Source organism: Callorhinus ursinus, unplaced genomic scaffold (assembly GCF_003265705.2).
Source record: "Callorhinus ursinus isolate GAN/ISIS: 27379988/994484 unplaced genomic scaffold, GSC_fseal_2.0 scaffold3, whole genome shotgun sequence".
Taxonomy (NCBI): domain Eukaryota; kingdom Metazoa; phylum Chordata; class Mammalia; order Carnivora; family Otariidae; genus Callorhinus; species Callorhinus ursinus.
The window spans coordinates 13,843,239-13,871,073 of record NW_027397065.1 but is presented as its reverse complement, the minus strand read 5'-3'; the positions used below and the strand labels follow the sequence as shown (position 1 = coordinate 13,871,073).

Here is a 27,835-nt window from a genome sequence, read left to right as displayed (position 1 = left end):
GGATTTGAATTGTTCCTCCAAGTGAATTTGGAACTTTGAGGACAGGGGCTGTGTCTTTTCTTTTTTTAATGTCCCTCCTAGAGCCTAAGAGAGAAGTAGTGATTATTCTGAGTGGGACAAAAAAAGTACTTTCATCTTTTTTTAGAATCTATTTAGATTCCAAAGTTATATGCCTTCTTTGTATTTTCTTTTAATGAGAAGAACAAACAACAAAACTATTATTCTGAATACCAAAACATTAGGGCCTCTTCTACAGAGGAAATAAACCATTATATTGTCATTTTTGCAAACTGGTTCTCACATGTGTTTCTGACAGGACTTGTGTCTGCACATGGTCTGTAAGCTATTATTGCCAGCATCCGACTCCCAGATTAAGCATAATAGTTTGATATGGAAACAGATTCCAGAACAAAGGATGTCTCTGTTGAATTTTTCATTAACATAATGCACTACCTCCTTAGGGTTTTTAAAATGTTCAATTCTTATCTAAAAAGAGGGAACTGAAACTAGAAAGAAGTGAAATTAAAAAGAACCAACTTTTGTTTGTGACTTTACTCTTAAACACAATGATACACTGCTTTAAAACAGACTTATGGAAAATTTTCCACAATTTTTTTCTGAAGATGGAGGACTAAACCATATGCACTATGATTCTATGGTTTCCTGTATTTTTAATGTATTAATCTACCAAATGTCACGATTCCTTCCCATATGTGTGTCATGATGTGCAGTGCTGCTGATACCCTAGAGGATCAGCAACAGGAAAAACTAGGTAAAATATCCTCTTCAAAAGACAATGTCTTAAACAATTTATATTAGATAATACTAATAATACTAACAGTTAACATTTATTGAACAGGTACTGTGCTTAGTGCTTTATCAGCATTATCTTATACAATCCTTGAAACAAGCCTTTATATTAGATATTATTATTTAAAGCTGGAATTTTAAAGACTAGAGAAGTTTTAAAGACTAGACAATTTAGGCTTAAAATGTTTAGATAATTTGCCCAAGTCAAACAAGAATTGAAGAGGTAATACTTGAAGTCATCTATTTTAAACCAAAATTTGTACTCTTAATTAACTTCATTAACCTGTCCCACCTAGTGAAGAAATATTATTGTTTTTCCACTGATTCATTAATAACTGAAGGGTTCCTTCTGCTAAATTTAGACAACCCATAAATTTATTGGCTAGAAAGAGCAAAAAAGATTTTGCAACTACTTGAAAGATTGGCTTTCATTTGCTAAATTGTCAGTATTCTTCAGTGTTCCTAATCTTACATTTTTAATCTATCGTCTCTGCAATCTACTCAGAGCTCCTCCTTTGAGCAGACAGACCTCCATCAATGAACCGTGGCCTACTTCTCACCTAGTCTATCAAGTGCCCATCCACTCAGATGTGGGATGGCCACATCCTGGCCAATCCTGGCCTCCAATGTGCTGTGCTACCAATGTTCCTGAGACGTGTGGGGCTGAGGATTAAGCTTTCAATCTCTCCTTTTCTCTTAACTAGAGAATTCTGTTGTTGTACGGAGAAGCTTCTCCTGAGAGGTGTCCTGCTGGTTACTCTCACTCAATTTGACCTAGATAAACATCTGAAAGGAAATAATATGTCACACTGAATAAAATGACTATAGTAATTCTCAGAATAGGAAAAGCTTACAATGCACAATACTCCACCTGATCCCCAATTTTTTTCCCATTGGTGATCTTGTGACCTGATTTAGTCTACATATTATTCTGCTGATGATCAATGAGAAAAGAAAGAAAACACTTTGTCTTTCCAGGAAAGTCTAAGGAGGAATATACAAAAGTAGCCAATCCCTCCTTCATTTCCCATTCAATTTCATATTTCTTCAGTGTGAACAAAGGAATGAATGGATTGTGCACTAGATTTAACATTTAAAATCATAAAGGTTAAGACTATATTACACCTGACTATAAAGATGAAAATTATAATAGGTTTTATAAAGAAGAAAAGAGAAATGACCCAAATAAAATTATGAATGAAAGAAGAGAGATCACAACCAACACCAAAGAAACACAAACAATTATAAGAACATATCAAGAGCAACTATATGCCAGCAAATTAGATAATCTGGAAGAAATAGATGCATTCCTAGAGATGTATAAACTACCAAAACTGAACCAGGAAGAAATAGAAAACCTGAACAGACCTATAACGACTAAGGAAATTGAAGCAGTCATCAAAAATCTCCCAACAAACAAGAGCCCAGGGCCAGATGGTTTCCCAGGGGAATTCTACCAAACATTTAAAGAAGAATTAATACCTATTCTTCTGAAACTGTTCCAAAAAATAGAAATGGAAAGAACACTTCCAAACTCATTTTATGAGGCCACCATTACCTTGATCTCAAAACCAGAAAAAGATCCCATCAAAAAGGAGAATTACAGACCAATATCCCTGATGAATATGGATGCAAAAATTCTCACCAAAATACTAGCCAATAGGATCCAACAGTACATTAAAAGGATTATTCACCACCACCAAGTGGGAATTATTCCTGGCCCGCAAGGTTGGTTCAACATCCTCAAATCAATCAATGTGATACGATATATTAATAAAAGAAAGAACAAGAACCACATGATCCTCTCAATAAATACAGAAAAAGCATTTGACAAAGTACAGCATTCTTTCTTGATCAAAACTTTTCAGAGTATAGGGATAAAGGGTACATACCTCAATATCATAAAAGCCATCTATGAAAAACCCACAGCAAATATCATTCTCAATGGGGAAAAACTGAGAGCTTTCCCCCTACGGTCAGGAACATGGCAGGGATGTTCACTATCACCACTGCTATTCAACATAGTACTAGAAGTCCTAGCCACAGCAATCAGACAACAAAAAGAAATAAAAGGCATCTGAATCAGCAAAGAAGAAGTCAAACTCTCACTCTTTGCAGATGATATGATACTTTATGTGGAAAACCCAAAAGACTCTACCCCAAAACTGCTAGAACTCATACAGGAATTCAGTAAAGTGGCGGGATATAAAATCAAGGCACAGAAATCAGTGGCATTCCTGTACACCAACAACAAGACAGAAAAAGAGAAATTGAGAAGTCAATCCCATTTATAATTGCACCCAAAACCATAAGATACCTAGGAATAAATCGAACCAAAGAAGCAAAGAATCTGTACTCAGAAAACTATAAAATACTCATTAAAGAAATTGAAGAAGACACAAAGAAATGGAAAAACATTCCATGCTCATGGATTGGAAGAACAAATATTGTGAAGATGTCAATGCTACCTAGACTGATCTACACATTTAATGCAAACCCTATCAAAATACTATCAACTTTTTTCAAAGAAATGGAACAAATAATCCTAAAATTTGTATGGAACCACAAAAGACCCCGAATAGCCAGAGGAATCTTGAAAAAGAAAATCAAAGCTGGTGGCATCACAATTCCAGTCTTCAAGCTCTATTAAAAAGCTGTAATCATCAAGACAGTATGGTACTGGCACAAAAACAGACACCTAGATCAATGGAACAGAATAGAGAGCCCAGAAATGGACCCTCAATTCTATGGTCAACTAATCTTCGACAAAGCAGGAAAGAATGTCCAGTGGAAAAAAGACAGTCTCTTCAACAAATGGTGTTGGGAAAATTGGACAGCCATATGCAGAAGAAAGAAACTGGACCATTTCCTTACACCACACACAAAAATAGACTCCAAATAGTTGAAAGACCTAAACGTGAGACAGGAGTCCATCAAAATCCTAAAGGAGAACACAGGCAGCAACCTCTTCCACCTCAGCTGCAGCAACTTCTTCCTAGAAACATCGCCAAAGGCAAGGGAAGCAAGGGCAAAAATTATCTATTGGGATTTCATCAAGATAAAAAGCTTTTGCACAGCAAAAGAAACAGTCAACAAAACCAAAAGACAACCGACAGAATGAGAGAAAATATTTGCAAATGACATATCAGATAAAGGGCTAGTACCCAAAATCTATAAAGAACTTATCAAACTCAACACCCAAAGAACAAATAATCCAATCAAGAAATGGGCAGAAGACCATGAACAGACATTTTTCCAAAGAAGACATCCAAATGGCCAACAGACACATGAAAAAGTGCTCAACATCGCTCAGCATCAGGGAAATCCAAATCAAAACCTCAATGAGATACCTCCTCACACCAGTCAGAATGGCTAAAATTAACAAGTCAGGAAATGACATGTTGGCAGGGATGTGGAGAAAGGGGAACCCTCCTACACTGTTGGTGGGAATGCAAGCTGGTGCAGCCACTTTGGAAAACAGTATGGAGGTTTTTTTCAACTCAAAAAGTTGAAAATAGAGCTACCATACGACTCAGCAATTGCACTACTGGGTATTTACCCCAGAGATACAAATGTAGGGATCCGAAAGGGTATGTCCACCCTGACATTTATAGCAGCAATGTCCACAATAGCCAAACTATGGAAAGAGCCCAGATGTCCATGGACAGATGAATGGATGAAGAAGATGTGGTATGTGTGTATAAATACACACACACACACACACACACACACACACACACACACACACACAATGGAATACTATGCAGCCATCAAAAGGAATGAAATCTTGCCATTTGCAACGATGTGGATGGAACTGGAGGGTATTATGCTGAGAGAAATAAGTCAACCAGAGAAAGACATGTATCATATGCTCTCACTGATAGGAGGAATTCTTAATCTCAGGAAATAAACTGAGGGTTGCTGGAGTTGTGGGGGGTGGGAGGGATGGGGTGGCTGGGTGATAGACATTTGGGAGGGTATGTGCTATGGTGAGCACTGTGAATTGTGTAGGACTATTGAATCACAGACCTGTACCTCTGAAACAAATAATACATTATATATATAAAAAAAAAGAAGATAGTAGGAAGGGAAAAATTGAAGGCAGGGAAATCGGAGGGGGAGATGAACCATGAGAGACTATGGACTCTGAGAAACAAACTGAGGGTTCTAGAGGGGGAGGGGGGTGGGGGGATGGGTTAGCCTGGTGATGGGCATTAAAGAGGGCACGTATTGAATGGAGCACTGGGTGTTATATGCAAACAATGAATCATGGGACACTACATCCAAAACTAATGATGTAATGTATGGTGATTAACATAACATAATAAATTTTTTTTAAAAAAGACTATATTACACTTTTTGTTCAACAGATTACATAGGTATTTGGTGAAACCACAAGCTACTCACCTAAATTTTAAACCTGGAGTCAAAAGCTTAAATGTTTAAATGCTCACCCTAAGTGAGTGAAGCAGGCCACTCATGTACCATTTGGGACTTTGGTGCATGGGACAGTAAAGGCCTGGCTTCAGGAAGGATCTGCCACTGCACCCTCCTCTATGTGGGAATGAAGGTCCACAGTTGCCACATCTCACTTTCAAAAGAGACTCCAGAAGTCAGGATTTGTATATAAATTTTCCCACATTTTAAAATGTCAGATTACATGTTTAAATACTGTATGGGTCAAAACACCTTATCAGTAGGTAGGCTCTGGTCTAAGTGGCCAGTATTTGACCTTCATTCAGATCCATCTCATACGAATGACCAACACTGAACGTTTCATTTTGAAATCTAGCATATCTGGTTATGAATAAGTTATTTCCTGTAAAATCAGATGAAATTTTGCATTACCTTACTAGCTGAAATGCATCATGAATCAGACCTACTCTGTCCTTAGGTCTGAGAAGTGTGTGGTTCTGATTCAGCTGGGTAATAAGTTGGTCCCATCCACGCCCCTCATAGTGGACAACGTAGTAGCCATTTGAATCCACATTGAATTTCACCCAACTGCTATTTTCAGATAATTCCAGAGTATCTAGGAAGAGGAAATTGGCATAGCATTTTGTTATCAGCATACATACCAGGAACATCTCCAAAACTGTTAGTTCTCATGCTATTACTAATTAATCAGTGGGAAGACACAAAGTTTTGGAAGAATCACTATGATATTCATTTTCATAGTCTACTGAATGGGTTTTTGTGGATTATGATCTTATTAAATTAATAAATAAGTTAATTCATAGGAAAGGGGCTGCTAAATTTGTTCTCAAAAGCAGTTTCTGAAGGTCTAAGAGTCCCAGTTAACCAGATGATAAGCATGATTGGGAATTTAACTTAATTTATTTGTGGCCTTGTTACTGGTCACTGAAATATGCATATGTAAGTAGATGATCCATTTGTCTAGTCTTCATTTTGGATGAAATAAGGATTCCAGGTTGAACATGACATTATGATGGAAACCCTCTCACATTTCAGTGAGGTGTTCAAAAGAGAAATTAAAATTATATTATGTATTTTTAATATGACAGACACTATACAATGTGACAAAAATAACATTATCATACTTTCTCAATAGTTCTGTGAGACTTAGTCCCCATTCAAAATAAGATGAAAAAATTGAAGCTCAGGAGGAGTAAAGAAATTTTCTTGGGGTCACACATCTAATAGGTGACATAATGAGGAGTTGAATCCAGGGCCACTTCATTCCAAAGTGCATGCTTTTTTCCAATACATATTTTTGCCTTGTGGCATAAGCACTGGGTTAGTAGTTTTTAAGAGATATAAGATAGAAAGCCATCATGTCTTGATATAAATACAAACCTATCTCTAAATGCTAAAAGCACAAAGAAAACTTCCCATTGAATAGAAAATTCAAATTTTCCAACTAAAGGGCTCTTTTAGTAACTAATAAATGGAGAAATAAGAACTTCCCCGAATATAAATCTTTTATTATGAGATTTGCTTATACTACCTTTCCTCCAAATAACCCAGAACAAGTTTAATTTCAGAATTGAAACACCTGTTTGGCTAATGAGTTCATTACCTACCTGTCCTCGATTTTAGAATGTGGCTACGGATCACATTAGAGGAACTTGTGCAGTAGGTCAGTGGAATATGCCAGAGGTACCTATGTCAGAAAATAGGGATTGTTACGGACTAAATGAACGGCCCTTTTAATGTTCACATTGTGAGACTCAGATAGGCTGTAAAAGGCACCTAATGGCCCATCTTTCACACCATCAGTGGCCTTATAAATTTTATAGGCTAAAACTTGCAGATCCTTGAGTATGCAAAAATTCTTCTCTATGATTATATATACACCTAGTTGACCTCTGTCACAATTACCTGTGCCACTGCTGTCCAAATCTCACACCACAAATTCTGATTGTTTTCTTCTAAGCAAGAGGAAAAAAAAAATCCAATCTTCCTTTCATATTTCCAAAAACTCTGGTGGCCTGATATTAATTCAAATAACCAAAGAAAACTTCAAGAAAAGTCTCAAGAGATAAAGATCTGACCTCAGTATGATTTCCACTTATCCTTTTGTTCAACAAAGCCACCCACACCCAACGCCTGCACTGGTAAGTAACTGTAAGTGGTCACCAAAGCCACAATCTAGGATCTGCAGATCAGCCAAGTCCAGGGAGCAGAAAAGCAGAATGCATTGGAGGAAAAGACCACTTTCAATGGTAGTCTGGTTACTTTACAAATGTCCTACTACAGTAAATAACAGAAATCGGCTGGTGTTTTTTTGACTTGCTAACAGGTTCTAGAATTCATTTCCTCTATCACACCAAGCCATATTAGCTATAGTAACCTCGCACATGTAAAATCGTGCTTGAAAATACGAACAGGTATAAAACAGAAAGAGGAATAATTGAGGATGTACCTACTGGTCTTCAGTAAAATATAAAACAATGAAAGAAACAGCATACGCAGACTTTATCTAGCAAAAGGTCAGAAGGGATAATCTACCTGCCAACCCGTAAAGTATTGATAATCAACAAAGCAATTGAAAAATTTATACAAAAAGGTAAAATATGGACACATAGATATTGCCAAGATTTAACAGAATGATCTGGATTGATCTTGGCTCCAGAAAGAATTTTTTCCCGATAAACATAGCTGGGAGTGAGAAAGAGGGAGAGTAGCATTTCATGAGTCTGGATAGGCATGACTCGGAGGGTAAGAATTTTATAAGAATCATCTAAATACTGCCTCGGAGGAAAAATACAGATCACTGTAATAGATATTTGTTATCCTGGCCCATCCGCACCATTGAACTCCCTCGTGACATTTTGATAAGTTACAAAAGCGTGAATCCCTCCTTCCCAGTAATGAATCAAACATTAAATTTTCCAGGCTGTGTTGTCAAGATATAAATTGTTTTAAGCTCTCTGAGGTTCAGACTTCAGAAGGGCACACGGAAAAATGAAATGATGTGTACACGGAGAAGTGGCATAACAGTTGCTGTTGGATTGGAAACAGGCAACTGACCAAATAGAAAAGAAAAACAATATATTCTCTGTGTTAAAGACCCTGAATTTGCTTCTGATTCTCAGAAAACTTCTAGCATTGTTATTAGACAGATAACATCCCTAGAAAAAGAAATAACAATCCTAAGAGCCAGTACAGATGCACTTGTATTATTTCATTTCAAATTGTCCTCCTTCATCTCATGGATAGAACTAAGAGATCCCAGAAATGTGGACAGTGTTGTGTTTCTTGATTTTAGTAATGCCTTGAACACGTCTTCTTGGGATAGGCTGGTGAACGAGATGATAGTACGGCTCACTGGATTTACTTTCGTTATTACCATGACACATCATATGTTTTAAGACATCCCGTTTATAGTCAGTTACTGAAAAACAAAAGGCCACAGGAGGTTTAATTCACAGGATTCACAGGAAGGTAATTCACTGCCTAGGGGATATATTTTCTCTTCTGATAAGATGTATAGCTATCGTAACACTTTCTAGGTATGCGCTAGTCACACAACTATGAGGCCCCAGAAATCTAGGATGGAAAAGAGCAGGACATATTTCAACAGAAATATAACTGACCGCGCTCTGCATCAGAGCTGAGCGGCTGCTGCGCAGTTACTAAGAACAGAGTTGCGTTGCGCAGCAAGGCCAACAGGGCCGGCCCAAAGCTCCTTAAGTCTGTTGTCAAGGCTAGTTCGGGCCTCTGATTCCTGTGTAGAAAGAGCATCCACCACGTTGCCAGAGAAACCGAAAGAAAGCTAATGGAACAAGGAGCAAGCTGAGATGAAGTAACCCAGGCGAACAGAAGAAAAGCAGCCACCTCTCCTGCAGGGCCCTCCATTCAGGGTCCTCTTTGAAAACCCCGCTCAGGAAGCGCTCCTGCTGCAGCCTGAGGGAACGCCCTTCTCGTGTAACCACCACCAGGGGGATTCCTTTCTGCTGAGTCCACGTCGTCATCATCTCCTTGACCTCCACGTTTTCCCCCAGGAAGGCGAGCTGAAATGACAAGTGACTTTGGTGACTGGAGACAGAGGAGAGCAGAAACGCAGATCTCCTTGGATGCCAGAAACAAGGCTTGAGGAGGAAGAGAGGAGGCTTCCCGCTGTCACTTCGGGGCTGGGGCTGGAGCTGGAGCAGGGCTGCCCTAGCGCAGCTCTCCGCAAGTTAACTGAAGGAGGGATGTGTGCGGCAGATAGAGGGTTAACATGTGGCGGCAAAGTCCCGGGGGAAGGCCTTGCTTGAGACTGGAGCCTCCCTCCTGCTCCATTTCAAACACAAAACAAAACAAACAAAAAAAAAACCCACAAAAAAACAAAACAGGAAAAACAAAAACCCACCTCTCCATTCTAAGAACAGTGGAGTGGAGGTGTTTAGGAGAGAAATGTCTATCTTTAGGGGAGCTTTAAATATTCCAAAAGAACTATATTATATCAATACATGTCTATTGAACGGAGAACAAAACCTCTAGCTTCCTAGCTTCTGTTAAGGATTTCTGACCACTGGATTATGCTGAATCTTCCTTTAAAAACTACAATTTATGGGATTACCATGACTCTTCTTAAAAAGTGTTCCCCTTTTCTTTCATGGTGACTTTTCTTTCTTCTCTACTAAAGTGTTCCACTAACTTCCCAGAAGTAAACAAAAAGATGGGGCCTCAAGAAAACCATTCACTATATTTCCAAACCTAACATATTTGGTTTGGCATCCTTCTGAGCCTGGAAGATGCCAATGCAGCACTAACCACGCAGAGGAATTCTGAGCTGAGATATTTTTAGCTAGCAGTGGGGTTGTGGGAAAGCTGAATTATAACGACAAAAATATAGTAGTAACAGCATCATCCCCCTAAATGGCCTGAACATTCCTTTTTCAGTCAACTTTGTTTCAAGGAAAATTGTGGAACTCTCTTCCTTTCCAGTTTTTTAAAGGGACAGTTGTTGGGGCACCTGGGTGGCTCAGTCAGTTAAATGTCCAACTCTTGGTTTCAGCTCAGGTCATGATCCCATGGGTCAGGGGATCGGATGGAGCCCCACATCAGTCTCCCCCCTGAATAGGGAGCCTGCTTGAAGATTCTCTCCCTCTGCCCCTCCCCCCACTCTAGCACACACTCTCTCTCTCTCTCTCTCTCAAATAAATAAGTCTTTAAAAAAAAATAAAGGGACAGTTAGGCTCATCTACCTACTCACTCTGGGTCATGTGATGCCCCAAACCTCTTCTACTCTATAAGTTTCTTTATACTTACTGTATTGCTTGTCATCTTGGAATCAGAATAACAAAATTCACCAGATGTAAAATCACCTAGACAACTCTATAAAACAAGAATTGAAGAACACCATCATTTGGGTACTGATAGTTGGCTGAATATGCATATTAGACATGAATGCAGACATTTAATAGCATAGCTGTATGAAAATTTAATTGATCCAGACATGGTATGGAGCATAGCAATTCATGAAAATGGAAAAAAAAAAAAGCATCTCTGTAGTGACCATAGGAAATCCACAAAAGTTACTTACATACATAAAACAAAAAGTAATTTTTGTGGCTTTCCTATGGTTACTGTAAAGATGCCTTTTTTTCATTTTCATGAATTGCTATGCTCCTTACCATGTCTATCTAGATCAATTAAATTTATATATGTGTATATATTAAATATATGCATATATTTCAAGTTTTCTAAAGAAGTACAATGTAGTAGAATAGCTGTTTTAAAAGTTAGTTTGTTGAATTTTTCTTTCATTTCTTCTCTTTCCCCTGGGAAAGGCCCTACTTTATTCTTTTATTGGGCATGCTACTCATGCCCCTGTTTAGCATTTAGGCAACTGTGTCTAGTACTAACCTTCTCCTACCGTATCATAAATCCCTTGACTGGGGAGAGGGAATGCCTTTGCTTACCTGGGCGTTCCCAATGACTACCACAGTAGCATATAAAAAGAATAATAACTTTTGAATTCAGAATTAAAATGAGACCTAAGCAAATCAACAACTTGTCAATCAACCCTTAAATAACTAAGACTTAAAGCTTAAGGGGAACTGTAAATGGAAAAATAACACACACACTTTCCAAGGCTCTCAAATGCTTTTAAATGATTTTATGAAAAATAACAACAAAGGATTCCTCTAATTCCCCAATTTGCTATTGACATGTATTAGAAATGATGTTACATGACACAGGGCTGAGTAAGATATTTACAGGAATTTATCATTTTCATACCACAGTTTCAATTGGCATCAGAAAGTGGTCAACTAGACCTGAGGACCTTTAGGGAAAGGTTAGATGGGAGACTTTCCTGATAACTAGGAAGAAGCTGTGATGTAATTAAGAAAATAAATACTGAACTTGGAATCAGAAGATAGATCTCAAGTACTGGTTCCAGCATTTGCATGGTGTATTTATAAGCTTGGCACCAATCTCTCCCTCAGGATTACTTTTCCCACCTATAAAAATGGGGCAAGAATGCCTACCTTCTTCTTGATGGCTAATAAGCATGATATGACAAAAATTAACATAGGAATAGTCACAGTTGGCCTAAAAGAATCCTGCAATTGTTGGCCAAATTTCTCCTTTAATATCCCCCCGATACCCACTACCCACTATGCACACCAAAGATTGTTCCTTATTGAAGAAAGGCAAGGTTAATGTCTACATACACACACACACACACACACACACACACACACACACACACACACAAAGCAAAGGAGAGGGGGAAAGTGAGGAATGGGAGAGAAAAGCAATGTGAGGCTTGTTGAGAAGTTTAGGAGGACTCAGGAGAGAGAGCATCTAGATTGTCAGCAGGAGGTGATGGAAATGGATAAAGAGCACTTATATAGGTTGTACTAAGGACTGTGTATTTCAGTCCCTTTTATGATTTTCAAGAAATGTGAACAAAAGATTTGAGCTACGTTAAAAAAATGTTTAATGACTTGACTTTTGTTTCTTTGACTACAAAATCACACATAAATTATTAGACCACGAGAATTCAGACTTTATAAGAGCATTAAAAAAATCAAATGAGATAATGCACTTGAAATATCTTTTTAAACTATTATGTGCTATGTAAATATTGAACAATATCATGACTGTCCCCGGGCCATAAGTGCTTATAAGGAAAAGAGGACCCCTTCTGTCTATAATGGCTTAGGGTTTATCTACCGGTATGAGCCCTGCCAGTCCAATAATTCTATGAAAGATTATTTTACTCACAGTTGAAAATTCAAGAATATTTTAATAATTATTAGAATCCTCTGAGTTGACTGCATGTTTTCTTTGTTTTACCTATTATACTACATGAATCCCAAAGACAAAGAGACCAAGTGTTCCCTAATTAACAATTAATTGTTTATTAATCACAATGCTAGGTGCTGTGGCATTAAAAAAAAGAATAGATATGATTCTTGTTCTTAAGCAAATTTTATTATTCTCACCATTGTTATTATTGAACCATTAAAAACTAATAAAAGAGAATGTCACTGTGTAGAACAGATTCATAAATGCACTTCTAGGTATTGAGCAGAAAGGCAAACCATTGAGGGGTGGAGTAGTCTGTAAGGAGGAGGTAAAATCTCAGCTAGAACTCAAAAGATGGGTGGCATTGAATTGTTGGCAAGAAAAAAGTACATTTCAGGTAGCAAGGGCCCTCAAAACAAAAACATGATGACATAAGGATTGAGTAGGATTTCTTCCTATGAGGGAGAAGATGTGTCTCATGCAATGGAGAATACATGCTGGACAATAAAGTTGAGAAGGTAGAGTTCAACCTTAAAATTTGGGCAGGGAAGATTAGATATTCATGGCAGGAATTACAAAGTCATTAAAGAGTTTGGAAAATGGGGAGATAAAAGTATCAGGTTAACTATAGAAGGGAACCAAAAAGAAGGAGACCAGATATCAAAGGCCTGTGACTATCCCAGGATGGGTGGCATCCTGGTTTAGTGTGGTGCCAGAGGAAAAAGGAACGTGCTGCCTTCTATGGACCCTGACAATGTAGAAAGTGGAATAGATATTGGTTGGCTGACAGTACAACTATTTATAAACCTTCATAATTAGCCTGTTACATTTTAGGCTCAACAACAGTTTCTGTTACCCAATATATGACTTACATTTGACAGACTGCTCCACAAATCATCATTTTTAGCATTTCCATAACTGAACCTCTTTAAGTAGTGAATAATTCCTTTGTGGAATTTCTCCTCATTCAGAAAATCCTTGAGCATATTCAAAATACAAGCTCCCTTAAAAAGAAAGAAAGACAACAAACAAAAAAAGAAGATAAAGAAAAAGGTTGTATGATTTGTTTTTAAAGGAAGCTTAAATCTTATGGAACATGCGTAATGTCTGAAAAATGAACATCAAATACAAGAAACATATAACAAGTGGCGGTAACCTGCAACCAATTAAGTTCAACTGCTGATCTTACAAGCCTCATTATATTTCTCCTGAAAGCAGAGCTCCCACTTGCCCACAGCATTTACTACCTTGTTATAGGAAACGGCATCAAACATTTCCGCTATCTGAGTAGGAGTTTCTGCTTGATTGGAGATAGGACGGGATGAATTTAATGAATCTTTTTTAATTACTGCAAAACACACATCCAAAAAAGTATCATCCTAAAGAGGGAAAAAAAATTTTTCACTTTCAATTTGAAACTTTCAAAGCAAGAGAAAACACAGTAGGCTTAGGAAGATATTCATAGAAGTAGTCAAACAATATTTCTTACAATTGATTGTAAGTTTCTTTCCCCTTCTATATTCCCCTGCCACCCATTCTTTACTTCATAAAGGTATAAGTCCAACATTCCTTCATACATTGTTTGAATGTTTACCATGTACCAGGCCTTTGGATACAGAAAAAAAAAAATGGTTCCCATTTAGTGAACATTTGCTATGTGCCAGGACCTTACATCTATCATCTGTGTTCCTGTGAACACCCTGCAAAGTAGATGCACTGTGTGCACTTTACAAGTGAGAATATATGAAGCTTTGGGATTACACCATGGACTCAACACATAGCAAATACAAAGATACTGTCTCTGAATCCATGTCTGTCTGTACCATACTGGACCAAATGCCTACCCCAAAGAGCTAAGTAACCATTACAAACCACCTTGATAGGTAGTGTTAGACTCTTTATGCCTAAAGAAAAAGACATGTTTGAAAAAAATCTTTTCATACATTTTGGGGAAGTGAATAGGCTTTTGAAAATTCTAGAGGAGCATGCCCCAATTATGCTTAATTTTCAGGTGACGTGCCAAGAAATCTCCACAGGATCTCTAGCCACGGGCACCCTCTTGTCCTATATCATTGTATATGGACAGTGATTTTCTTTCCTCTCACCTCACATATATAGCTGTATATTTGTGCTATCTGAGCTCTCTGTCCATAGATTTTTGGTTGAGAGATTTATGTTATGGGCCGAATTGTGATGTGGTATGACATACAAAACTGTAAACTTACAGACTGTAGCTCTGGATATGTGGCATTAACAGAGATGAGTTCCATGTATGTTGCAAAACCTTCATTGAGCCAAATATCATTCCACCATTCCATTGTAACCAGGTTGCCAAACCACTAGGAGGCAAAGACTCAATGTTAGTAGAAATTAAACAAATATCGGGGAAACTGGGTGGCTCAGTTGGTTGAACATGGGACTTGTGATTTGCAGCTCAGGTCAAAATCTCAGAGTTGTGAGTTGGGGCCCCACATTCCACTCTGCTCTGCACTCATCAGGGGGTCTGTTTAAGATTTTCTCTCTTCCTCTTCCTTTCCTCCCGGCTCATGCGCATTCTCTCTCTCTCTCTCTCTCTCTCTCTCTCTTTTAAATAAATAAATAAATCTTAAGAAAAGAAATTAAACAAACATAAAAAATTATTAACTGTAGCAAAAAATACAATGGATGCTAACTTCCTTCTTTCAGTGGTTAAGGACTTTCCACTCTCTGTTACCTTTTTTTCTCTGTACAACTTCCTTCTACTGATTTCTTTGCCTTCTCTTCTCACCACCACATTTTTGCTTCTTTTTTTACTTTTGTTTCTTTTGTGTCCTTGTAATTCCCAACTCTCCAACTTCCATTTTACCCTCCCAACATTTCCTATCTATTAGATTTAATATTAAGGAAGAAAATAAAACCTTTTATGGGGTAAGTACAATCTCACCTTGTCATTGATTTATGGTGATGGTCTTAGGAGAAATATAAGCCAAAATATCTTCGGTGAATTCACTTCTTTATATTAAGTAGCAGGTACTTAAGAGAATCATAAGAATTCTAGGACTCTCGGATGGCTACATAGTATTACTGATGAGGGAACTTAGTTGCTAACTTTTGCTCTGACTTCCTTCCAGGGATTAACCTGGACACTGAAGTGAATAAAGTTCTGAGATTTTAAATATACATAAATAAAATTAACAGGATGCCAAAAGGAAATCTAAATAGCAATTTACCCTTAACCTATATTTGATCTGTAACACTGGTTTTAAGTATTACTACTTTTTCATGTACTTTTGTATTTTATTTAGCCTATATGCCCAATATTATCCATCTAATTTATCTGTTTCAGGGTTGCAATCTCCAGAGGGATGGGAAATCAAACAAAAAGACTCTAAGATTCAAAAGAGATTTCTTATAGTTATAGCTAGATGTGTAGCTTCTGGAAACTGTTTAGCTCTTTCTTTTCTGACAACCCTCAGATCATTTTACAAGCGGGCACCAATCTTCCTGAGGGCATCTGTGAAAAAGGATGGGAGGTGTTTCCTTATTTTGAGAAGTGATGAATATGAAAAATACAAGTTGAGCTAATTTTGGTAACTTCACCAGTTAATAAGAGTGGTTTATTCATTCATTCAATTAATATCTATTGAGAACCTGCTACATTCCTGGCAACATGCCATATGTTAGAAATATAAAGATGTATATAATACAGCCTCTGCCCCAATACAAATGATGGAGGTCAACTGATAGACAGATAAGTGCAATAAGACATTATGGTGCTATGACCAATGCCTGCACAAGGGATAGAGAGGATTCCAGGACTTAAAAATAAGTTCTTCTGGGAGAGTGCATAAATTAGTTAGGAAAGGATTGGTTTCTTGAGTCTTGCAAAGGGCCCTCAGGTATGTTGGGAATAGTGTGTGCTCTAGGCAGATTAAGTAGCAGGAGTAAAAGCACAGAGGAGCAACGCAACCTGGCACATTCAGAAATGGCAGACAGTCTAGGATAGCTAAAGCTTGCAGTGTTGGTAAGAGATGAAGTTGGAGAGGTAGAGAAGGGCTTCATCTTGGGCACCTGGAATGGCATGCTATGGACTCCTGACCCACTCAGGTGGCATTTGGGAGTCTTTGTTGGAATAAATGGTCGTATGGAGATCAATGGGGGAGACAAAATAGTCAAGACAAAAGTTCCACTCCTGCCAGCTGCTTCAGCCCCAGACTCTGCATCTCCACGAAAGAGAAGCTATAAAAGGAAGGGCCAAAGGAGCCTCAGAGGTAGAGTTCTCCAACAATTTCCCTATAAACATTCAGTAGAAAGATTAGAAATCCCCAGATTCAGTCAAGTGCTTTAGAGCTACCAGTGACTAATGATCAAAAGCCCTGAAATGAGCCAGTGGGGAGATTCTAAACCAGAGGAAGCCACACATATGTTCTTCGAGTACAGTGCTGAGCATGGTTCCTGTGTAACTGGGCACTTAGTTCACTGCTTAAATAAAATCCAACTTATTATTAGAATAATGATAAAGGATAAAGTTAAAAATGAAAAATAAGATATTACTTGCTTCTAGTAAGTACAATAAAATGATATTTGTCTACATGGCGAAAGAGAATTTCTGGGGCCCTTAATAATTCACTGTGTTACTAGGGATTTTTGGAAATGAAATAGAGTGCAAATAGTCTATGATATCTATAGAGTTAGTTTTACAGTACCATATTTGCATCTAATACAGTGTTGATAGATGGGCCTTGGAAATCTTAGCCTGCAGGAAATGATAGCAGTAGCAGAGATCATTGCTGCCATCACTTAATAACTCACACTTATTGAGTGTGACAGGCACAGACACTTACCTGTAATTCTTCACAGCAGTTTCAAGAAGGAGGAACAATTATTAATTTAATTTTATAGATGAAGACATTGAAGTTTAGAGAGTTAGGTAATGTGTCTAGGGTCAGCAGCCCATGAGTACTTGGACTTGAAGTACTCGCTATGGCCATATAATGACATGTTCCATACTGTGCTTGGTTCCATACATGTGACATACTGTGCTTGGTTTGATAGTCTCCAAGGTCCCCTCTAAGGGTAAGAGGATATAATTTTATGTTGTTTCAGGAAGCCCACTGGTGACCTGTACAATGCCTTTTTGGATTGATACTAAGAGAATGTCATGAGTGTCAGGTACCTGGTGTGCTAGTTCATGGGCTATGACTTTGGTGACCCATAGTTGATCAGAAGCAGAAGAAGTCTTAGTATCAAAGAGCAGTGATGTCTCTCTATATGTGATGAGGCCCCAATTTTCCATGGCTCCAGACTCAAAGTCAGGAATGGCAATTAGATCTAAGAAATAAGAACAACCATATTTGATCATTATGGCTTGTGCACCAGAAATGGGATTTGCTTCCCCCCAAATACACTGTGATCCTTTCATGCATAAGCAGACTTTCTGAAAAGGTCAAGACTATTGTAACATTGACGTGGGGTCTTGTAGTTGCACTGAAAATAATCAGCACCCATTATTAAGCAGCATTAATTATATCAATACACTTTTCGTTGTAGCTGAAGTAACCTGTTGGTATTTAACCATTTGTTTCTAAGTGTGCTAAACTCAACAAATACCTTGGGTGCAGTAGTGCTAAGAAAATGATTTCTTTAAAAACACTCATATTGTATCTTATATTAATACTACTCAAAAATGTTGAAAAGTATCAAATAACTTCTAGTATGTTTGAGATTCATCAAAACATATAATGAACTCATTTCTATAAAAAAGAGAACAATATAGGATTTTAATTTCAGGAAAACATCTTTTAGGAGCAATCTCTATTGTCAATATTTCAATTAATATTTAAGAATGTATGGCCCCTATTATGAGCAAGTGTCCTTTCTAAGGCAGTAGAGGAAAAAAGCTATGGGCATCAATTATTTCTGACCTCAATTTCCTTTTCAACATTGATATTTTCTCTACCTCTTAATAAAGCCTTGAGGGAAAAAAAGTGAAATTTAATTATCTTTAAGCAACTCAGATATACTGTATATTAATTTAGATTTTATCTCTGTGTGTATATGTATACCTTTTGCCATTGATGTCATGCAAGTTAGAAAATTTCTGGCTAATATTTAATCTTGGAATTTTTACTTTTTATTCTGCTAGGCCATTTTGGAAAAAGTACTGTTTGACCAAAAAGAAAGGTAAATTTTTTAAGTTGAAATGAACGAAGTCACTTGGCTTGCGATTACATTGTCTGGAATTAATACTGGTTAATTCTAGTGGATAAAAACAAATACTTATAAGACAATCAAAAGTAAATTAGCACTAATAAAGATTAGTATTCATTAGCACTTCAAATGTGGGAATAATTCCTTTTGTAAATTGCACTGATGATTTTATATTAGTTGGATAATTTCCCATAGTCATTAGAGATACTTATATCTGGTTTAATTTTTCCTAAACTGCACCCTTCTATTCAGTTTTTTAAAATACATTTCATAGGGGCACCTGGGTGGCTCAGTCAGTTAAGCGTCTGCCTCGGGCTCAGGTCATGATCCCAGGGTCTTGGGATTGAACCCGTGTCACGTCGGGCTCCCTGCTCAGCAGGGAGTCTGCTTTCCCCTTCCTCTGTCTCTCCCTGCCTCTCCCCGTTTGTGCCTACACGCGCTCTCTCTCTCTCAAATAAGTAAAATCTTAAAAAAAAATACATTTCATATGATCTTCAAGGTTGCATTGTTCCAGAGCAACGTAAGATTGTTGATGGTTGTTATTAGATCTTTCCTTGACTTTTGACATAGAGGACAATGGATTATGGTAAATTTAGTATATCTATACTAAAAAGCATATAGAATATGCATTATAATAAAGCACTGAGACTTAGGAACTATAAGAATAAGCCCCTGGAGAAGTCTTTTGATGGTCTCTTATACCTCCTCTAAGGAAAAATGGCACAGACTTTGGGGGTAAGGAGGAGCAAAGACATGACAAGGAGTGTGTTTTAATGTCCCCAAGGGAAAAAAAAATTTGTCACTGTCAGAAATTCTAAAAACCAATCTACGTATGTTATGAAACTGAAGTCGTGGTTTGATGTGTTCTGCAACATTATTAAAATCATAACTTTTATTTTTTAAGATAGAAAATTAAAACCAAGATAGACTGTGTGTATCTTCCTATGTAAAGATCTACTACTATCACATTCAAATCATCTATTTCCTCCAAGTCTTCTTTTATTTTTAAATCTGTGCCACATTCTTATCTTCCAACTTCAAATGCACTATAAACAGAGGGACAATTTTCAGCCATTTACGTAAATCTTCGGCAAATTTTATAAAAGATTGCTGGTCTTGTATAAATATGGCATAGAAACAAGTTGTATGCTCTGGAAAATTCATCCAATTAAATCTAACATGTGAGGCAGCTATTTTAATGTGAACCTAATAAAAGAATAAAATGATCCACACTACTCAGACTTCTCATAAATACTTTTTTTCTACACTCAAGAACCATCTCTGAGGTACAAATTATTGCTTCCTGGGCTAACTGAACCTCTTCAGTACTCATTTAAATCACATATAAAGACAAAAAAAAATCAAAGCAAGGTCTATAAGCAAAAATAAATACAATGACATGGAATTTGAACCTACCCAGTTTGGGGAGTGGATAGTTGATATCAAAGTAATTTTCATAAAAATCAAGTAGCTTTAATGATGCTTCCAAAGCATAATGTGTTTGACTCCATTTATCTGGGGTTGCATAGACGGACACCTGGAAATGTTGATCAGAAGAAGTGGTCTTTGAATGTCACAAATCCTTGGCACAATTCCATTCCTAACAACCCTCGCTCAAAGAAAGGTAGACTACATTTTTCAAGATATTACTGTAATACAATTAAGCATGTTTTTGATTGGGATAAGATGTTCCGTAAAGTATTAAGCAAAAATCAGTCTTAAAAATTATAAACAACCCTGTGTCTCCTGTTATAACCCATTCCCTAGGTGCTAATCTGTAAATTTCAAGCTATATGAATCCACTATATCATGAGAGCCCACTTGAGCTCATCACTATCATGCATTCTAGCACTTGAGGGTCAGTCTTCCAGAATTGTGTTCACCAGCACAAGTCAGATAAAACATAAGTGTATGAGTTGGAAAGCCTTCAAAATTTATTGGATCTACCTTCTCATCTAGTTGACTTTAAACTCAAAAATCCCCCAAAATGTTCCTTTACTCCCCCACAAGTATATAACACTGAATGGAAAAAAATAAAATTACATTCCACTTTTATTGGGTTTCAGGTATGGTACTACTTTCATTTTATGATCTGCTTTCATGCTCTGAATTACCTGAAGTCCCTCAGAACTTTTATAGGAAGGATATATTAATAGTTACCATTTTTGATGGTTTTTCAGGCACAGTGCTAAATATGTACATGTGAAATCTAATTGAATCCTCTCAACAACCTTATGAAAAGATGGAAACACATGGAAATTAACTAACTTGCTCCAAGTCAGAGCTGGGATGTAAAACCCAGGAAGCTGACTGGAATATGCCCTCCTGAAGTTAAGTACCATGAGGCCTCTCATATGTCTATTACCTATGCAGAATCTGGGTGCAGAGCTGCTGTGTTATGTATCTAGATGCATTGGTCATAACATATATCTACATATCCGTAAGTATAATATGTATATAAATTGAAATAGCCATTTTATAGCTGTTTTTCATGAGCATAATTTTAGGGTTCTTTGAATGTTTGTTTGTCTATATTTGGTTCTTCAGGGTAAGGAGATGATGATGATGTCTCTACTGATATTTGCAAAACTCTGTAAGATACCCATTGGGTATTGTAAATTTTTTAAAATAATGAGGACTCTAGAAAGTATGAAGTACCTCTCATTGAGGGAAAAAAGTTATAGAAAACAATTGGAAACAATGTGAATGTCCTAAAATAAGATGCTGATTAAAATTTTTTTTGGTACTTCCATGCAGCATAACACTAAGCAATTATTAACAATGTACAATGTTCCATAAAATGTGTTATAAAAATATTACAGAAAAATTCAATGGCATTCAGTTCTTATGGCATATTATGGTGAAAATAGAGTTAAATAATCTTAAAGATTATTTTGTAAAAGGCACACACAGTTATTGCATACACTCTCATATACTGACATACATACAGAAAATACTTGAAAACTTACACTAATATTATCAGTAATTATATCTTGATGGTGGGATTTATGAGTAATTTACTTTATTTTTTGCTTATTTTGTGAAATAAGCATGATACTTTGATAACAAGAAAAAAAAGTGTAAGAAAATAAAAGCTCGTTGCTCTCAGGACAGTGTATAAAATTAGAACCCAGTCTTACCTTGACTCCTGAGGAGGTGGTACCACTCACAGAGTTGAAATCACAAACTATGTAAGCTACAAGGTATGTACTCATTTTTACCGTAGTTTCAAAATGATCTTCTAAGAGGCCTCCTTCAAGTTCAATTGTCTTAACCTACAGGAAGGGAAAAAAATAGTATTTGAAAATTGAAATATTTTACAACAATGCCTATGATTTAAGTTGGTGAAGGTCCTGACACTTTGAAGGCCACTTGGTGACATTATAGGAGATCAATGGCCTGTCATAATATTCTGTGACCTCTCCTCCCTTTTTTTCTTTTATCCCTAGACTTCCTCTAAGACATCATGTACCACTTTTGAGATCCCAAAATGATGCCAAATCTTATTTTGTTGCTTGAAAGCATAAAAATATTTTAGATGTTTCTACTTTCTTGAAATGCAGTAATCTCCAACACTGGCATAAATTCAAGTTCTGCACTTCTAAGCAAAAATATCAAAGAATGTCTCCTTTCCCTTTGTTTGTTATATAAAAGATCTCTGTTGCAGAAGGAAATGGGATGCAAAACTATTTGAGATAATTTTCATTATCTTTTAGTCCTCTTATTATTTATGTGTGAGGTATGTGTTATTTCACAGGTAAGGAAAGAGAGTCTCAGAAATATTAACTGAACTGCCCAAGATCACATGGCTAGTTCCACAGGAAGACCAAGATGTGGATGTGACCGTGTGACTCCAAAGACATTGCTCATTCTTTCACTCGCTGTGTGACAGCTTGAGTCATAGTCTTATTTTATCTTTGCTTCATTGATTCAGCAATGAAAGGAGGCAGGCCAAGGAGGTCATTAGTAATTTAAGCTCCTGCCTATCTATGGAAGAAGTAAGAAGTTTTAAGCCTACAGACTGGTCAGCCACATCTATCAAACTCACTGAGTAATTACCAAATTCTATCTTCATTTGCTCAGGATAGCTTGTCCCAGAGATGGTTTCCACCATGGTACAATGCCCCAAAATACTGAATGGATACAGATCCAGTAATCTGAAAATACCACTTTCTTCAAATTGGTAACAACTCCTTAGACTAGCTTTCCCCTCCCAACATCCCTTTCAAGGCATCAGGCTTGCAACAGCACTAACCAGGGATTGTCAAACATGTTTTATCTATTTGGATAAGATTGCAGTTTGCTTTGGCAAGAGAAAATAGCTTGAAGTATTACCAGAAACTGCCTAGCCTACTTAAATGACAAATGTTTGTGCTATTTAATTCTACAGTATTTGATTCTAGAGAATTCTATAAAAAAATGAGGTCCTAAGTTTTAATAAAGCAGAAGACACTGACCAAATACTTTAAGAAAGGTGGCAGTATATATAGGACTGTGACACACATATATATATATATATATACATATATACACACATATATATATGTATATATATGTCACATATATATATGTATATATATGTATATATATATATACACACAGTCCTATATATATATATATATATATATCTCCTACAAGTTAATTCTGTAGAACAACAATCTCTTTTTTTTAGGGATCTGATTCAACCAGAATTCTATGAGCACATACTTCTACCAGAGGCGAGGATTATGGTAGAGGCCGGAGAGAGGGCATTATGACAGTAATCTTATGACCAAACTCAGTAAAAAAAACAGTTAGTCAAGTGTGTTAGAGGAGAGAAGGGAGGAGGAGGAAGGCTGTGGGACACTGGGGGGACGAGAGTCTCTGACACTAGACACTGGTGGCAGGAGTGGTTAGGAGACGGATGGGCGTTCCCTCTGATTTCTCCCCCCGCCCCGCCCCCGATGAAGATGTAGCACATCGAGGCTGGGTTTTATTCTGGAACCTGGAGTGAACCATGTAGATTAACATTGCCTTAAATGGAAGTGCATGGGGTGTTAGTGCACAGTCTTCCAGGATGATGATGTAATCTCCAAGTACAGAACACTTGTTGCTAGACAAGGATTTAGCAGTTTCTCAATATTGGCCAGACTTTCCTTACATAGCAAGTATCACCCGCAGGTGTGTGTTCCTTCAAGGAATGGAGGGGACAAAGAAATGTCCCAAAGATATGCTGCCTCCACTAGTACTTGTCTGACTCCCTCACTTCCCTTAAATCTTATATTCTTAACTGAGCAGATTGAGAACTTAATATGTGTTGCTTCTTCTCACCAATCCATAGCCCAGCTTAATTGTTGCAGCAATTGTCCAGAGAGTAAGATTGTAGAATGACTTCAATTGTCCTTTTTTGGCCAACCACAAAATCCTGGGTTGGGCATGTCAGTGAGAAGCAGACAGTGAAGCCAGTATTTGCTGGAAAGGTATGATCCAGAGAACTGGACAAGTCAGTTGAGGCAATGCAAATATTCAAGGATTGTATAAAATATTTTTAAAATATGCACTAATTTGTCTTAAATATGAGAAGTTGCTGGAGATTTCTAAAGATAAAAAAAATTAAATTCTGGGGTAACTGGGTCGCTCAGTTGGTTAAGCGTCTGCCTTCGGCTCAGGTCATGATCCCAGGGCCCTGGGATCGAGCCCCGCATCGGGCTCCCTGCTCAGCGGGGAGTCTGCTTCTCCCTCTCCCACTCCCCCTGCTTGTGTTCCTTCTCTTGCTGTCTCTCTCTCTGTCAAATAAATAAATAAAAATCTTTAAAAAAATTTAAATTCTAATATAATGAAACCACAATTATGTTTGTATCACATATTAATGAAAAGGCTTTAAAATAATTATATTTTTACTTTACCCTCCATGATTATTCATATGAAAAATGACATTAATAAAAAGCTGCTGGGAAAGAGACTGAACTGCCCTTAAATGAACGTACAGTTAGAAAGCAGACTTGGAGTTCAAGTAGAGGATCATTTTTACCCGGAAATGAGTAGGCTAATTGAATTGCTGTCTGGGTGATCAAGGAAAAACTAGGATGTGTGTCACGTAGAGCATTGTCACTTTTCCCGTTGATCTGCTCTGCCAATATATCAGAGCAAATACCTTTACCAGCATGAAACAGAAATCTAGGGAAATTCAGTGTCTCGTGTTATCGACTCATTTCTCTCCTTCAGCCATAGAGGCTGATCACTGTGGAAGGCAGAGAGAAAAATGGGGTAGGGCCCCTTGCTGGCTTATGATGGCCCAGCTGCTTTCTGGGCTGCTCATTTTGCTGAAGCACGATCAGAAGAGCCTCTATTTTTTCTCACTTTCCAAGTGGCAATTGGGAAATATTTTCTATTTTGTCCAACATCACAAATGGCAAGCACATCATTAGTGAGGAAATATCAAATGAGGCCTGCGGTCAATGGTATCTTTCAGAGTCTCTGAATTTTGAGTGCAAATAAAGGGTTCAAATGTCTCTTTCAGTTAAAAAAGTGTATAACTACCATAGATGATTTTCATAGATAATTTTAAGAATTATCCATGGAACTTAAAAAAAAAAAGGGAGGGACTTCTAAGTTTCATCAGAGACCACTAGAGCAGAATTTCCAAGGTGGAGCCCAAGCAGGGTTCTCTAGATCCTTCCCACTCTACATGTGGAGTCTGGACCAGCAGCAGTGGTATCACCCGAGTGTTTGTTAAAAAGGCAGAACTTTGAGCCTCACTGGTGCCAAGCCGAATCAGAATCTAAATTTTAACAAGATCCTCAGATGATTCATCTCAACATTAAAGTTTGAGAAGCGTTGCTCTGGGTGGTTTTGAATTTCATCATTGGCCAAGTAACACAGACTGAAAAAGAACATTGTTTCCATATGAATACAAATCAAATATAAATCACGTTGTTTTTTTTTTTAAACTTCTGGTATAACAATGCCCCGGCCAGAATGATGTTAAAATCTAGAAGGATTGGGGTTATTATATAATATGTAGATGGAGAAAACAAATTAATGGCTTAAATCTTGAAAACAAGAAATGTTAAAAAAAAATACAACAAAGACCAAGGCTCAACTTGAGAATGATTCCCTCAAAGTTTCTGCAAGTGACAATACCTTTGGCATGTTGGAGAGTGCAATGTGTCCACTTTCTCTTCTTATCTTGATGGAAAAGTTGGCTTTAAACAATGGTTCATCAAAGCAAGGGAAAGCCATCCGGGCTTCAGTTGGCTCAAAATCCGTTACTGCAACTATTCTGTGAAATGAAGAAACCACCGGCCAGAATTTTACAAGTGAAATCAAGAAAAGAAATGAACTATACCTTCAGAACACAGCTTATCAAACCTGGAGGTGATATATTTGACTTCTCGAACTTCTCAAACTTTAATCTTAGTGAATCTGGATGTCTTTTTAAATAAAACAGGGGTAAAATTTTGTTTAGTACCTGCCAATCATGAATAATGCACAGTGCTGGGCACTCTGCTTCTATGATTTCTTTCATACTTATAGTAGGCAAGGATATTGAGACTCAGAAAATCTGAGTAACCTTACCAGGTTCCTTAGCTACTAAATGAGATAGGTATGCCCAGTCAATTTGATGCCAAAACTGACTCGGATATTAGTAGTTAAGTACCATCTCTCAGGAGGAGGCTTCAGTCGGATATTTGAATACTTGTGAATGTGAGTGATGTCTTAGGTTGTGTTCTCAGAAAGCAGACCCTGCTTTATTAAAAACATGCCTCCAGGAGATATTAAGGAGGTAGGGAAAGAGTGAAAGGAGCAGGGTGGGATAGAAGAAAAAGCCAGGCTGGATCCAGCTTCAGTCTGATCTCTGGGGAGTTCTGGAATGGAAATTACACCTTTAAGTGATCCCCGGAGCTAGGATTTCAAATTTTGTGCCCCCTGGGGGACCTAACTCCCAGGAACTTCTAGCTTTCTCTGCTTGCCAGCAAAGTAGCTCCAGTCCTGAGACTATAATAGGTACATAGATATTCTGACAAATCTCTACACCCCATCACCTTGATAATGCCTGAAATTGTATAATTACAGATTTATTCTTTGGACTTAAAGCTTCAATTAAGAAACAAACCTGGAGTGCAGACTTTTATTGGAGAAGGAGGGGAGAATAAAAAAATCTCTAGAGTCAGATAAAGGGTGAGAAGGGCCAGGAGGGAAAAAAGAGGGGCTGTCAGGTAATTATGTCAATTTACTTTGTTTTTATAATATAGATTGGAAAATGAGGCTGGGGATTGGAACGATTTGATTTGCTTGGAACTTCAGGCTTTATTTGGATTTGGTAGCAGCTACTACAAGTATAAAGGAATTCCACATACCTGGAATAATTTTTCACAAATGTGAAATTTTGTTTACAGTAGGAAAGCAAAAAGTTTAATATTTTTTTCTGCTACTTGCGCAATTAATTTTCGCTCTGCATGTAAAGTAGTGACTTCTTGCTTCTCAAAGAACTATTGTTGACTGGATTATTTTTATATTTTAGGTTATGTGTGTGTGTGTGTGTGTGTGTGTGTGTGTGTGTGTGTGTGTTTGAGAGAGAGAGGGAGGGAGGAAGAGAAAGAAAGAGATCCATGAGTCTATTGACACTGTGCTGCAAATCATCCTATGTGTTAGATCTACTATGTAACTGAGGATGAAGAGAACGATTTAATCACAAGAAGAGTCAGAAATAGCCTGAAGTTAGTTATGGGAGACGTGTTGAAAAGTCCTCCAGCTTTACTCAAAGAAAAAAATCTCCCTCTCCAGTTTCCCACATCTCCCAAAATTATATCCTTAAGAAGTATTTCCTTGCGGTGGAGTCTTTGTCACTTGAGAAAATGAAAAAAAAGCCATGACTGGTCACATGTTCTTAGTGAGAAGTTGATGATAAATTCCCTATCTAGTACTCTGCTGGCTGAGAACAGACCCATAAGAATTGAGGCTGCAATGAGAGAAGTGTCCCAAGGGGAGGTGCAAAGACATGGGCTTGGGGAAGTGCTCTCCTACAGACCACTGGGGACTGGGGGCAGGGGGCACATGAGTCCTCAGAGGGTAGTGAGATCACCTAAGGTGGGAAAGAAGAGATACGTAGCAGACATTGCTTAAGTCACCTACTCATTCCCCTTCT

At 37.5% G+C, this 27,835-nt stretch overlaps 1 protein-coding gene across 6 annotated transcripts in view; it reads right to left on the bottom strand.

The window, feature by feature from the left end:
- The window catches only part of ERAP2 (endoplasmic reticulum aminopeptidase 2), a 42,917-nt gene that overhangs the window by 8,946 nt on the left and 6,136 nt on the right, over positions 1 to 27,835 (bottom strand). For all 6 annotated transcript variants that reach the window (XM_025866832.2, XM_025866831.2, XM_025866829.2 and 3 more), the window contains 11 exons: positions 25,831 to 25,969; positions 21,849 to 21,983; positions 20,125 to 20,245; positions 17,675 to 17,829; positions 14,745 to 14,858; positions 13,767 to 13,898; positions 13,392 to 13,523; positions 10,531 to 10,596; positions 9,112 to 9,287; positions 6,855 to 6,934; positions 5,659 to 5,842 (listed from right to left, as the gene is read on the bottom strand). In XM_025866832.2, coding sequence (XP_025722617.1) covers positions 5,659 to 5,842; positions 6,855 to 6,934; positions 9,112 to 9,287; positions 10,531 to 10,596; positions 13,392 to 13,523; positions 13,767 to 13,898; positions 14,745 to 14,858; positions 17,675 to 17,829; positions 20,125 to 20,245; positions 21,849 to 21,983; positions 25,831 to 25,969 — 1,434 coding nt within the window. The remainder of the gene's footprint in view (positions 1 to 5,658; positions 5,843 to 6,854; positions 6,935 to 9,111; positions 9,288 to 10,530; positions 10,597 to 13,391; positions 13,524 to 13,766; positions 13,899 to 14,744; positions 14,859 to 17,674; positions 17,830 to 20,124; positions 20,246 to 21,848; positions 21,984 to 25,830; positions 25,970 to 27,835) is intronic.